A 14709-nucleotide genomic window follows, 5' to 3' on the forward strand; every position below is an offset into this window, starting at 1 on the left:
TTTCTATTCGGCTTTTTCCCAGCAGAGGGGTGGCAGGCGGGGGCGAAGGGGGGGGGGGGGGGGGGTCCACATAAGCTCAGGTAATGAGCCACTCACGCTGAGGGTGCCGATCAGCACGGCACAGCAGAGGAGCGACGGGGAGAGATGGAGAGAGGGAATGAAAGAGATATATAGATAGATGGAGGGAAGGAAATGGCACCCAACCCCCACGCTGTCAAAAAACTAGGGGTCCAGGAGCTGCAGGACTGGATGTTCGCTCAGCATTGGCTCTTATTTGTCAGAGCCAGACAAGCCTCCAGAAAGAGATGCAGACGCAGCACTGAGATTGGGGGTGGGGGTTGGGGTTGGTGGGGGACGGCCGCTGGCAGCGTTATGAAGTCCTTTGAGGAACGATGACAAGCCAATATTAATAGCTCATTACGAGATCCTAGGAAGAGCAGGTACTGCTGCCATCGCGCTGGCCTTAGGTTTCCCTTCACAGTTTTCCTCGTGGTTTTGTTTTATTTTAAGAATGAGCAGACGACCGGCCTGCCTGGCAGGGTGAGTTGTGAAAACGTTACACCCCTGTCAGCTGATTGTCAATCCCGCCTGGGCGTCTTTAACGGCCCATTATGAGTGATGCTCGTTGGGGCCATCATAAAACTGCAAATAAAATAATCACACAAAGGCTTTATGTTACCTCAGGGCCGGCAGGTGCTCAAACACACTCTGGACTCACTAACAGCTGAGAACCCTCTTCTGTATAAGTATGTTTTCAGTGTGAAAATTACACGGTTCTGTTACCTGTAAATATTTAAATGATTTGTTGTGGGTATTGCCCGAAAATATATAAATAAAGAAACCATATATTTTCTTCAGGCTCCAGTGTGATAGAACACTAAAGCACCGGCACTTTCCGTGGTGCCTGTGTTTTTTTCCCCTGGAACGCCACATGGCAAAATCGGATTCTCAGATGTCCCTGAGAGCGGAGGAAGCAGATTCTGTTTCTGCCAAGAAGAAGTGTATAGCTGGGATCAAAGTGACTTCAGTCGTCCACCAGAGAAGGAGGCGTCTTATCCGGGGGGGGGGGGGGGGGGGTTACTGATTATTAAATAGAAGGTGGGGCTCTAATCTTGCTCCCTGCTCATATTAGATCATTCAGGGCCTCCTGGTCACCTACTATAGCCTCAGTGACGGAGAACATGGCCTGACCCTGCAGTCCCATCGCATTGACGACGGCGAGTGGCACGATGTGCAGCTGGATCGCCACGACAACGAGTTCACACTGCGGCTAGATGGGGGTGGTGGCCGGCGGGAGGTCACCGCTCTACTGGGCCAGAACTGGGAGGACGCTGGTGACCCCATGGCTGTGCTGGTGGGGAACAAGAGCTTTCTGGGTATGTCCAGAGCAAGGAATACTGGGAAATGGGCAGAGAGGAAGGGGGCCGCTTTACAAAAACAACCAACGATTAAAGATTTAATGCATTTCTAATCCTGCGTCAACATGGCAGAGTATTTTTGTGACATTGTTATAAATTATTAAAATGAGAAAATTAATGAATAATAGAGACACACCTTAGCATGAGCTGTGCTGTAGCTACTAGGAAAGCTGGTGACAGCTGTGATGTTTGCATGGAGAGGAGAGGAGACCCGGAGGGTTTCAGGAGGAAACGTCACAAGCAGGAGCGATTGCAATGGAGATGGCATCACTGCGGAGACCAGCATGACCAGGGAGACAGCATGACCAGAGAGACAGCATGACCAGAGAGACAGCATGACCAGGGAGACAGACAGCATGACCAGAGAGACAGCATGACCAGGGAGACAGACAGCATGACCAGAGAGACAGCATGACCAGGGAGACAGCATGACCAGAGAGACAGCATGACCAGAGAGACAGACAGCATGACCAGGGAGACAGACAGCATGACCAGGGAGACAGCATGACCAGAGAGACAGACAGCATGACCAGAGAGACAGGCAGGATGACCAGGGAGACAGACAGCATGACCAGGGAGACAGACAGCATGACCAGGGAGACAGCATGACCAGGGAGACAGACAGCATGACCAGGGAGACAGCATGACCAGGGAGACAGACAGCATGACCAGGGAGACAGACAGCATGACCAGGGAGACAGCATGACCAGAGAGACAGACAGCATGACCAGAGAGACAGACAGCATGACCAGGGAGACGGCATGACCAGAGAGACAGCATGACCAGGGAGACAGCATGACCAGAGAGACACACAGCATGACCAGAGAGACAGACAGCATGACCAGGGAGACAGACAGCATGACCAGGGAGACAGCATGACCAGAGAGACAGACAGCATGACCAGGGAGACAGACAGCATGACCAGAGAGACAGCATGACCAGGGAGACAGACAGCATGACCAGAGAGACAGACAGCATGACCAGGGAGACAGACAGCATGACCAGAGAGACAGACAGCATGACCAGGGAGACAGACAGCATGACCAGGGAGACAGCATGACCAGGGAGACAGACAGCATGACCAGGGAGACAGCATGACCAGGGAGACAGCATGACCAGAGAGACAGCATGACCTGAGAGACAGCATGACCAGGGAGACAGCATGACCAGGGAGACAGACAGCATGACCAGAGAGACAGCATGACCAGGGAGACAGACAGCATGACCAGAGAGACAGCACAGTGTGTGTGCTCACTAAGCTATTAGGAATGTTTCCTTTAAAATGAGACTGACACCAAACCCATTACAGGATGCATACGGGACTTGAGACTGAATGGGCGTCATGTTCCACTGGACGGCCGTTCCAGTGAGGCGGTGTCTCTGCTGGGCTCCCAGGGTGTCAGCCACGGCTGCTCGTCCGACTCCTGCAGGGGGCACCAGTGCAGCCCCCCCCTCACCTGCGTGGACTTGTGGCGGATCCACGAGTGCAGGTGAGAGCTCCTCCCCTGCCCACCGCCCCCATCACCCCCACCCCTCCCCGCCTACCCTCCCCAAGTCCTGATAAACAGCGTCTGTCAGTCTGTGATGGGCGTGTGGGCGCCCCCCCACGCTCTCCGCCGGAGATTAAATCGTGTCTGTTCTGATTTCCCGCATCAGTTTTGATTCCCGCAGCTAAAAACGGCAGAGCTGTCGCTCTCCCGCATCCACCCGCGGAACATTCCGGCAATTTAACCTGTGGTAAACGTGTCAAAATGCACTTCTTGAGCTGTAGATGTAGGATGGTTCGAGCTTCGAGTCCCCCTTTGATGTTACTGCTCAGTGTCATAATTACGAATGTCGGTTTGAGGAAGAACCTTAAACTACAGAAGTCGGGAGTTTAGAAGACCGATCTGTTTCCTGGTTAGTCATGTTTTGTGTTTTTGGGCATTTTTCTGGGTTAAGTATTAACTTGGTTAGACTGCCCTGATCAGGGGCAATTTTATGATTTTTTTTTTTAAGTGTTTGGAACATAACAGGGGTCAGGAGTCATACTGTTTAAAATCTGTCAGTGGCAGTAGAGAGGACTCTCTGACAGCCAATCAGCTTTCAATGAGGGTCAGAGCCCTTGTAGCCCCGCCCCTGACCCTGAGTGTCGATAAGGGTTTCATAGTGAGGTCCCCGCAGTAAGCTGGTGGCAGTGACAGTATGCTGGCAGGAGCCCAAGCCGAAATGCTCTCACCAGCGTTTCATGTGTCCTACAGGTGTCCCGTGGGTCACATGGCCCGGGAGAATGCCACGGGCAAGGTCTGCATCTACACGCTGTGCGCCAGCCAGCCATGCCGGCGGGGCACCTGCGTGGCGCACTCCCCCACCCAGTTCACCTGTCACTGCCCTGAGGGCTACAGGGGGCGCCGCTGTGAGGTCACACTGGCCGTCTACCGAGACGACCTGGGACTCAGCTTCAGCTCCATGTTCGCCATCTCTATCTGCTTCCTGGCGCTCCTAGGTACCCATGTCCAGTATATCGTGTGCCACCTGTGGTAAAGCCCCCCCCCCCCCCCCCCCACCAGGCCCGCTGTCTGTGCCCCCCTCCCACCCTACATCTCCCATCTGTGCTGTTTTCCCCGTTGCATGTTTATTTATCTGTGAGTCACTGAAAAACCAATGTTTCTGTCTTTTGATCATCTACTTTACATGTTGGAGAATGAATTGGAAACTGGGCTGGGCCGCATTTGCCCGTCGGCAGAGTAACGCAGGATCGCTGCTGTGTTGCCGTTGTGCTGGAAAACACGATCCCACTCTGTCATTTCAAGGAATCATCCCTGTGGTGTCAAAAGGAGCTTCCCAAGAAAGATATTCACTCCATTCACTCAGTCCATGGGGGGCTCACTGACATCCTTATGGAGGATGACCCAGACTCATCCTGAGCAGCTGACAAAACTAGCAGGGCGCTAACTAGGAATCCTGCCGTATTCAGTGTGCCTTGTTGGGGAAGAAAGGAGGATATTGTTTGTAGTGAACTACAAATTCAAACATTTTCTATTAAAAATGAATTTTCCCTTCTGCTATGATGCAAATGAGCAAATGAAACAGGCGCAATTTTCCGGACAACGCTGCGTTTAACAATGAGTTGTTTTCTGTTTACCGGCAGCGATTGCCGCTTCAGCAGTGTCGCCACGGTGACCTGCAGGCACATGGTTGCGGGACCACGGTGTTTTTGGTCTTGGTGTTTATTCGGCATTTGCAGCATCGTTAGGGGATGAGTCGGTTAAACGGTGAAAAGTTGAATGCAGAAGTCTGAGCTTTCCCCGCTATTCTGGTCAACAAAAGCCGACTTGCTGAAGGAACCTTTTCCTTTCCAGACTAACAGGTTTATCGCCCGAGCGTTCCGCCTCATCCCCACCCCCACCGCTCCCACTCGCAATTTTAATGCATCCTGCTTGCTGTTTATCTCCCCAAGCATACATCACACAGAGTTGTGTTTTTCAGTCTCTCTGCCATAATCCCATTGGCCCGTTGTAGGGGGTACCTGGTGCTCTGGACAGCAACTGAGGCCGCAAACGGTCCTGGGTTCGAGGCTGACACCAGGTGACTACTAAGACTGAGGGAGTGAGCAGATGAAATCGTTGGCCTCGATTCCACCTCATCGCAAGTCGCCGTGCTCCCTCAGGGAGTTATGGGTAGTCCCTACTTAAACCAATCACATGACCCATCTCTTTGATTGGCTGGTGCGTGTTCAAGGTGGAACGACAAAGCCAGCAGTCAGCGCAGTATGTGTCAGGCATGTGAGATGGCAAAATACCCTCACAGCTTTTTACTCAGTAATGCCAGGGCCGGATCGTGACCTTCACTAAAGGGTACTGCACGTCTGACCATGTGTGAGCCATGCTATTAGGGTGCTCAATCCAGTTTGAGTCTACAGGTGAATGTTTCCACCTCACCTTAACTGCCCTCTCCACCAGATCTCCCCCCTTTATCTCTGTTTTGTTTTTTTTAACCCCTCATTGTACAGTTTTTTTTTTGTTGAATGAAAGCTGATTTTTTTTTTATGAAGAACAGCGATTTCTTATGAAAAACTGTGATTGAGGCTGAGGGTTTTTTTTTTTTTAATTTGGACTATAATACAAAGAAAGAAACTCCACTACAATATATAATGTCATAGGCCATTGCTATTGGAAATGTTCCTGTGATTTTTATTACAAGAGTAAAAGAAATGTCCAAACCCCCTCCGTCTCTCCCTCTCTCTCTCACTCTCTATTATTTCTTATTCATCCCTTTAACCTTCTCACGGTCATTTCCTTTCTCTCATTTCAGTTCTTCATCCCATCCTGCCTCATATGTGGGATTATTTGGCCCTGGTATTATATTTGAACATTATAAGTTAATCACAGAAAGTCCTCACAGAAAGCTGTGCCGAGTCTCTCTCCAGACATTGGGGTTGTGGGTTGTCAAAGTGGGTTTCTCCCCTTACCTGCTGGATTCATAGCTGGGGAGGTAGATGCCAGCATTCCAGGAATAATAGGGCAGTCAGCGCTTTCAGGTACTGCATAGCTCATCACTGGCAGCGGCCCAGAGGAGGGGGTGAGAGGTTTGATAGGGAGCATGGGGGGGGGCGGATTCAGTCGGTCACTGAGAGTTTTTTGCTCATAGCAGGTGGTGTGTGGTTCAGTGGGTCAGGGTGCTGTGCCCGTGATCAGAAGGGCGCTGTTTAAAATCCCAGGGTGGGTGGAGTGATGCCATCATTGGGCCCCTGAACAAGGCCTCCAGTTGCTCCTGGGATTGGCTGCCACTACTCTCTCAATTAAAAATATGTGTCATCTTGGATAAAAGTGTCTGCAAATTAAATAGAATGGTAAATGTAAATGATCATGGCCCTGGTTATGTGTGTATGTTCACCCTATGTTTGTCTGAGTTTCTCCTTCTGCAGTGTTTCTCGCTTAGCCGTAGAGTGTGATATTATGCATGTGCGATGGACTAGCCGTCCAGGGTGTCCGCTGAATTGTGAGGTCTGGAATGGAATAGCATACCACCAGTGAACAGCCCCTCTCACTGCCAGTTGAGACATAAACAAGGTCATCACGTGCAGAGAGACACACACTTCCTAGTGGTTCTCATTGTACACACCGTCTGTCTGATGCCTGTAATTGGCAGTGATGTAAGACCCGCCCCTGCAGTGAAAACAGTGATAGGATGACTAGTCTAGGGATGGGGCTTCTAAATGTTAAACTGATAACTTTAGTGACCAAAATTTTGCTGGAAAGAAGGGCCCTACTGTTATACCCTTAAGCAAGATACTTAAATCACTTTAGTCAAGTTAATGTATGCTGCTCTGAATTTTTGATAAATTAGTAAAAGGAATAATTTAATGTGAAGCTATACTGGTTCAACAGCTGTGACCAAAAAGATGGACAATGTCTCGGAGGAGGAGAAGTTCCTGCAGTGTTCTTCCAGACTTAATCCAGATTGTTTCTGTTAAGATCCAACTTAAATGTAAGAGTGGTAAGCTATAAAAGTCACTTTGGGTAGTGCTTGATAAGCAAATAAATAATGTAAAACAATGTGATATTGTGGGAGCGGAGGCCCGGGGCCACAGAGAGCGGGTCTCTGTAAACAGCATTATGGATTGATGCTCAGCTTGGACTCCTGCCTGGCTGGTTGTAATTTATTTAGTGGTGAGCTCATCACGTTAGAAGCAGGCAAACCGCCAGTCCACACTGTGGAACTTAACTAAGGCCCCGATGCATTTCCAATGGTTAAAAGTGGGTCAAAAGTGGGATTTATGCAGGCTGCCTTGGAAAGAAATATGGGAAATGAATAATGTAATAGAGAGAAGATGTCTATACCCTAGGTCCTGTTATCCAGGTAGTCTCATCACCCTGACCTTAGTCAAGCTGGTTTTATAATTTCCAATTTATGAAGGATGAAGGAAACTCTTTTGTTATTAGTCAATTAAGAGCAAATGTCATGGATATTTTAAAGCAGTAGCCTTGTGACTAGGAATACTCAGATACTTTTAATTATATTGAAACTTCACTCACCTCGGTGTTCTAAAAGTAGGAGACTTAAAGTCCTGAGAATGATCAACAGATGTCTTAAAACCTCACCGAATTATCTCTATACTGTACATAGACTTGTGATACAATCTCATCATGATCCTTTTTGCAACCATTTGCTACAGAAGGGAAGGTCTACGGGGTAAATTAACTAGCTTCCTCATAAAGGATTCCAGCACCTTCTGTAAGATCTTCCACATCGTGTGAACACTGTGAATCTAGCTGTATTTCATGGTAGAATCCGAACCTGAGCTTATTGGTCACCTTCAAATATGGATGTGATATCATCCACTTGCAGGTGGGATGCTAATGTATGAGTAAGCTTAGTGACCAAAGATGTCTGTCAATCAGATAAAGACTGGTACGTTACAGTAATGTCAGATTTCATGGTGGGTTTATCCATGTAACTTATGGCCTTTTCACCTATCATTGTGTGTGAGTAAGTTCTTTTGTCCTGTGATCTTCTCTTCCCCATTGTCCACCAAGTTTGAAGTTCATAGGTTATGGACATTAAGTTCTGGCTACTTGCCAAGCAAAGAAATCAGCTACATGCTGTCTCGCAGATAATTAAAGCTGATTTCAGGAGCATTAGTCACCATCCATTTCCTAAATTGGGTCCCCCTACAAGAGCGTGAAGTTCTTTTTTGCTGTTCAGTATGGTGCTAAATGTGAGATGTATAGTTTGGGTAAAACCAGATGCTGCGAAAGTGATTAATTAAATCACAGTTTGAGCAGAGCAGAAGAGTCCATCTGCATTCTGTGTCTTTTCTAAGTCTGAAGAACCTTAGATGAGATGCCCAGCCCTAAAAGTTAGAGTTTAGTGTCAAATTTTGCCATTGACTTATGTGCTGGAATAGTTACATGTTAGGTGTGTTCTGGCTCTGCTCAAAAGCACGGGACTGAGGTTTGACAGATGTGGCACCTACTAGGGCTGGGCATTATTAGCCAAAAACCATATCTCTGTATTTTTCAGCAGAATGGCAATACATGGTATGTATTGTACACCTTGGTACACATGGTACACCTTGGAATTTTATGTGTGTGATGTCACAAAAACTTTAATTTACAATTAAACCAAAGTGTGGAAAAAATGAATGCAAATACAGGGTTTGCTTCCCTGTACAACTGCTACTATTCAGCATTGAAATTTTCTTTACTCCAAAGAGCAGAGTCTTGAAATAAAAACAAAAATAAATCATGCCCAGCAGTTACGACATTGAAGTGTTTCACTCCATTATGTCCACTAACAGACTTTTTTCTCAGTTTATGACATTGCTCTCAACACAGAAGGTGAATCTTAAAAAAAATCTTAAACCTATTTAGAAAATAGCTCTAAAAACACAACCCAGATAACCATCTGAAGTGCATGTAATAACTGGAAAGATCCTTATTTTAAGGTATTAACCTTCAGTAATATATTTAACCCGAGTCATCTGGATTTTTTTCTAAAAGAAAATGAACCAATTAACCACGACTCCTCACATTTCACCTCCATCAGCTTTCCCGTGACCTGAATATTTTGATTTTAGCTGTGAATTCTGGGATTCTGTGCAACATTGCAGTGCTCTTGTGTTGTTTACAACCAACTAAAGGTTTCTTTTAATAATCTTACTATTCCTTAGTTTGGGTATCAAAATGTCATCCCTGTTAATGCAATCAAAGGAATAATAATGTGTGAATGGCTGGCTCTGGTGCATCGTTCACAGTGGCGGATGTAATAACTGTGATCAGGATAAGAGCGATAGAGTGAGGTTGGCAAGTAAAATACCTTGAAGTTTCAATACAGTCCCAGTGACAATTGTCTGTGCGAGTTCCAGGTAATGGCTGCAGTTCATAATGTATTTACGTCACTTTGCTAGAGCAATATCAGTTGTATGGATGGAAGAAAAAAGCTACAGTAAATTCTCCTTTCTCCTTTCTTCCGTGGTGCCGTTGCCTGGCCCGCTCTAGTGCTGCTGTTGGGCATATTCCTCTGGACACGCTGGAGGTCCTACAAGGGCCTGAAAGAGGGTGTCTACCATGTGTCGGCACATCATGATGGCTGGGAGGACATCCGGGAAAATGTGCTCAACTACGACGAGGAAGGTGGCGGGGAGGAGGACCAGGTGAGCCGCCCAATGAGCACCAAGCACTGCCTTCTCACGTCCTAAACACACACACATGAATGTAGACTTCGTTGTGTCTTGGGGCCTACTGGAAACTTGCCCACCATGACGTCAGAAGGTTGTAGCTAGCTAGTTTCAGAATAAGGAATGTATTTATTTAATGTTTAGTGTAGTGATTGTTTGTGGTCAACAAGGGGCCCCAAACCTCGGGGGCCCCAGCTAAAAGCGTGGTTTCAGGGGTGGTGCACATTGCTGCTGCCTGCAAATGCATGCTGTGAAATGCGCCAAGAAGAACGCATAAGCACATCAAACATTTATCCCCACATATGCAAGGAGACCCCCACATAAACTAATGCAGGCAAATTTGCCCAGGGAGGATATTTTTCATTCTAATGCCTGTTTTTAATGCAATGAATTCTTCAGAGGAACATCAGAGGGGTTTAAGTGTCTCTTGGCTGAACATTCTTGACTGAATCAGAATACCCCTTAAAAACAATGTCCATTAGAGCCCACATATGAGAGCAATACACAAATAGTTTATCAATATCTCAGTACTCGATTGATATTTCTACATGATTCCCATAATGTGGCCAGTAGGGTGGCACTGTTGCCTCAGATTTCCAGCATTGGGGTGGAGGATAGGGGGGGGGGGGGGGTTGGATTTCACCTCTGCTCTGTGTGCAGAGTTTGCATGTTCTCTCATACAGGTTTACTCCTGCAGTCCAAAGACCTGCTGTTATGCTAATTGGTGTCTCTACATTGTCCATAGAGTATGACTGTGTGTGCCCTGTGATAGACTGGCATTCCATCCAGGTTGTACCCCAGCCCTGTGCCCGGTGCTGCGTGGGATAGGCTCCATACCCCCACCCCTGTGACCCCAACCATGGTTCGGATAAATGGTTGAAAGTTGGATGAAAATTTTCAGTAGTCAGACCAATGTTATAGAAACAAAGTTGGTGTTTAGATTAATACATAAAAATTTGTATAAAAATGTAATCTGGAGAGTATGACTCTATGGAAGGAGATGTGACTGTTTGCTTGAGAATTGTATGTTTTAGAGTTCCTTCCGGTGACTGTCTGGATGTGGGCATCTAGCTTTGTTGTGCGGGATTGCCTAGACCTAATCTAATCACTGGATCTTTTAATCATTTGAGAGTAAATCTCCTAACACATTGTCTCAAACTGCCATCTCCATCGCAGTAATGACGCGGTGCACATTGCGAGAGGCATCGATCCCGGGATTGTTAGATTAACGGAGAAGCGATTAAACAGGCACGTTGGGAGGGATGTAGTCTGCATAATCTGCAGCGTTCGTTCACGTGAAAGGGCAATCTCTGAAAGGGCAATCTCTGACACCGCTGCCATCTGTATCACTTTGAAATCGCTTCGATATTTTACTGATAACCATGATCACATTCATATGCGTTTATTTGGTGGATAAATAGAAATTAGAAATTACTCGAGTGTTGAACATCAAGCGTTTCTCTCATGGTTTTTTGATTGCATAACCAGCCCCTGGGCTCTTGCAGAGTTTTCAAATGAAAACGAAATGTAGGTCTATCTGTAATGCTGGTTAAATTTAGAGTATTTACATAACCAAAACTTTCGTTAAATGAAATATTAGTTAATCTGATATTCACTTCTATTTAGTTTAAGTGTTCTAAGCTTCATACCAAAGAGGCTTATGTGGCAAACTAATTTAGATTTGAAGGGGTAATTATATATTCACTGTATTCAGAATTGGGAATGTGCTTGAAGACTGAGAGTATTATTGGATAAATTTAAAGGCACTACTGATGACTTCACTTCAAAGCAGAGGTGCATTTACATAGACAGTGGCCCATTACTATTTGACGATGTAGTTGTCGACTGGTTGGGGGGGGGGGGGGGGGGGCTTTTTGAGGCCCCTTTTTAGCCCCTGCATTACAGCACCACTGCTTCAAACTTATTTCATAATGTTATTTCACAACAAGATACCAAATTTTATATAATATATTCACAATCCTTGAGGTGTTGTGAATGTATTATAGAAAGCATGGTATCTAGTTAAGGAATAGCCAAGTTGATCCTTCTCGTACTTTGAGAACATAACCTTTTTGTGGTGTGTCAAGTAGAAAAGCCCCCCCCAGCCCCCCCCCCCCCCCCCCAAGTACCACTGAATATTTTATTGTTTGACAGAAATTTCATTCTGTGATCGTGTTGTATAATAAGTCAGCCAATCATCTCCCTGCCCCCTTTACCAGAATGCCTGCATTTGAAGTCTTGAATTTGTTGTTCCTCCTGATGTTTGGAGTGTGTAAATTCAGCCACTCGTAAACATCAGTTTCCAGGACTGTGTGGAATTAATTATTAGTATTAAGGTGGCACTAATACCAATTCATCCCTGACCCAGCTCTCCCAGACCAGCTTCCTGGTTCCTGTTTTACTCCATCCTTCCTTAAATGCCAAATGTTGCTGTTATTCTTATCATACATTTGCCAGTTGAACACCCTTTGAACAAGCTCCATTCGCCTGCCAGTGACCCCCAACTACATTACAGCTCCCAATAAGTCATTCTGCTGCACTTGGAGAAAAAAAAAAAGTTCAATGTAGTTCAGTTTGTTCAAGCTGGTGTTATACATTTACATTATATTTGGTTAGCAGATGATTTTATATAAAGAAAGCAGGGTCAGACAGTCCCTGGAGAATTGTAGCAGTTTCCATTTACTTTATTGTCTAAGAAGATCATAATTGAAGCAGATGCTGAGTTATTAGCCGGTGTGCATGTATCAGATCAGATGGCTGCATGGCTCTTTCCCCTCAGAATGCTTATGACATGGCGGAGCTGCAGAAGTCTCTTCAACCCAGCCCGGCTCAGTCCGTACAGTACAGCCGGTGTCGAGGGGGCCACCACCCCCCTGCCGGTCAGCAGGATCCCGGGAAGAGCGACAGCAGCTGCAGTAGCACTTTGGTGCGACGGGACGTCCCCCCTGCGAGACCCCCGCCCCAGGCCCAGCCCAGTCTGCCGGGCCGCCGCAGCCTGTCCTTCTCCAGCCAGGATCTGGCGCGCTACCTGTGCGAGGTGATCCGCGATGCCGACCAGCGACCAGAGGCGGCACCCTTCGACTCGCTGCGGGTCTTCGCCACCGAGGGCGGCGGCTCCCCAGCCGGCTCGCTCAGCTCCTTCGGCTCGGCCGGGCCGGATGAGGACAAGGTGCAGGAGTGCCTTAAGGAATGGGGGCCGCGCTTCGAGAAGCTGCGGGCGCTATACGAGCGTGCTGAGTCTAGCGACCTCTGAGCGGGACACTGGGACTGACCCACCCAAAGAGGACTGACCAGGAGTGAGCCAGGAAAACCATAGGTGAGCCACACTGCTCTGCCCCGTCCTGCCTGCCTGGGCCTCAAGGTCGCCTGGTGCTCTGCCACTTTAGCCACGGGTTTGCCCTGCATCAGGAACTTGCTTGCCGGTGTCAGGTCCGGATCAGGCCCAGTGCAGGTCTACGCGGGACCAGATGCTGCTTTTTCCTGCGGCAGCCTGCAGGCTTCTTTGATCCTGGCGCAACAATATTTCCTTAACGATTGACCATGTGACCCATGGATTCTTTGATACAAGTGCAACGATGTTTCCTTAACACCTGGTCACGTGACCTTTGGGCTTCTTTGACCCCGGTGCGACAGTGTTTCTTTAACGATTGATCACGTGACCCACGTGCGTCGTTTAGTACAGTACATGCTGTTACATGTGTATAATCAATGTACAGTTGTCACGTAAGGTTTTAGAGTCTTCACGTTTAATGGTGAGGGATGGGTTGAAGTTGGAAAACTAATAAATGAGCCATTGGTGTAAAAAAAAATTAAAAAATAAAAGTGAAATTGCATTCCAAAGACTGGCACCAGTTGTGTACTTCAAAAAGAATTTCTCTGGGTGTATAAAGTGCCCTAGCATGAAAACACATGATGAATGTTTCTTTGTTCAGTGATCGTCCATGGAGGGCCAGGCAAAACTGTTTACAAGCTATTAAATGACCAGTCTGGGTTAAATTTAGTCTGTCAGTAGGGTAAGTAAGGGGTAAAACACTATTTCAACTGGATCTCACCCTGAATGGTGATGATGGGGTGGGATTGTCATTTTATTTTATTGAGCATTTAAAGGCACTTAAAATATTATATATTACTCTTCTAAAAATATGACCTTTATAGGAACTGCCATTCTTTTGTATAAAACTAAGATTTTATCCTTGCAAAAGAAAATGTAAAAGATCCTTGCAGTCATGTTAATTCCAGCTGGTGCCTGAAGAATGGCCATTAGAGTCATGGGTGAAATTATAAATGGAGAGATTTTATTTTTCTTCATTCCGTATTAGGCAAAGAAGGACCATGAATCCGATTCCGTATTTTACTTTAATGTGCTCATGCGAGTGTGATTATACCATGCTGCCAGACTGCATGGAGAGCGAGGAAAGCTCTTCGGAAACTGCAGGGACACATGCAGGTTAGCGTACTGCTAGGTCTGTCCTAAAACGATGTTTCTCAGTTGGACGTATTCATATCATCTGTCTGTCTGTCTGTATAATGTACCAACCATGTCATTGCACTTTATTTCCTCTAATACTCCTAGTGTGGTGCTGAGCTTGCCAGCACAGCAGTGTGGGAAGCAGTGGGTTAAAAGGCATCAACTCTCTAATCCTAATGCAAGCTGATTTCTGACTTCCATGCCGCGAGCCCGTGAAGGCCCCCCGTTTGCGGGGGATCACCGTCCGTGATTTGAATATGAAATTCAAATTTGCCGATTTTTTTTAAAAAGGTAGCAGCCCAGTATGTGTGGGATATGGGGGGGGGGGTAGCTGTGATGAGCTGCATTTTCACAAGAGGCTTCTTCCTGGGGGATGTAGCTAAATTCTTTTCAAAGGAGGTGGGCACCATTTATGACCTGGAATCTAATTAAAGTGAAGCTAACATGTAAATGCTTTTCTGTGCCATTTTAGGCTTCATATTTGCTTATACTATAGCCAGTACTTACCTCCGGCGGTCAGTACACTTCCTGTAATTTCCCTTTTGAATTTGTTCAGTGAATAGCTTTCAGCTATGTAGTGGGCATCCAAGTTTACCTCATTTGTACAGCGAAACATTTTAGTTTGTAATAAAGAAAAAAAACTTGAATTCAATTTGCTTCTA

At 46.6% G+C, this 14709-nt stretch overlaps 1 protein-coding gene across 3 annotated transcripts in view; it reads left to right on the forward strand.

Annotated features, from left to right (window-relative positions):
• LOC111846097 (neural-cadherin) overlaps nucleotides 1-13877 on the forward strand; it is a 104843-nt gene extending 90966 nt beyond the window's left edge. For all 3 annotated transcript variants that reach the window (XM_072718199.1, XM_023815969.2, XM_072718200.1), the window contains exons 29-33: nucleotides 1133-1376; nucleotides 2728-2908; nucleotides 3659-3903; nucleotides 9401-9555; nucleotides 12359-13877. In XM_072718199.1, coding sequence (XP_072574300.1) covers nucleotides 1133-1376; nucleotides 2728-2908; nucleotides 3659-3903; nucleotides 9401-9555; nucleotides 12359-12832 — 1299 coding nt within the window. In that variant the 3' untranslated portion in view covers nucleotides 12833-13877. The remainder of the gene's footprint in view (nucleotides 1-1132; nucleotides 1377-2727; nucleotides 2909-3658; nucleotides 3904-9400; nucleotides 9556-12358) is intronic.
• The last annotated feature ends 832 nt before the right edge of the window (nucleotides 13878-14709 follow it).

This window comes from Paramormyrops kingsleyae, chromosome 11, assembly GCF_048594095.1.
Source record: "Paramormyrops kingsleyae isolate MSU_618 chromosome 11, PKINGS_0.4, whole genome shotgun sequence".
In the NCBI taxonomy this organism is placed as follows: domain Eukaryota; kingdom Metazoa; phylum Chordata; class Actinopteri; order Osteoglossiformes; family Mormyridae; genus Paramormyrops; species Paramormyrops kingsleyae.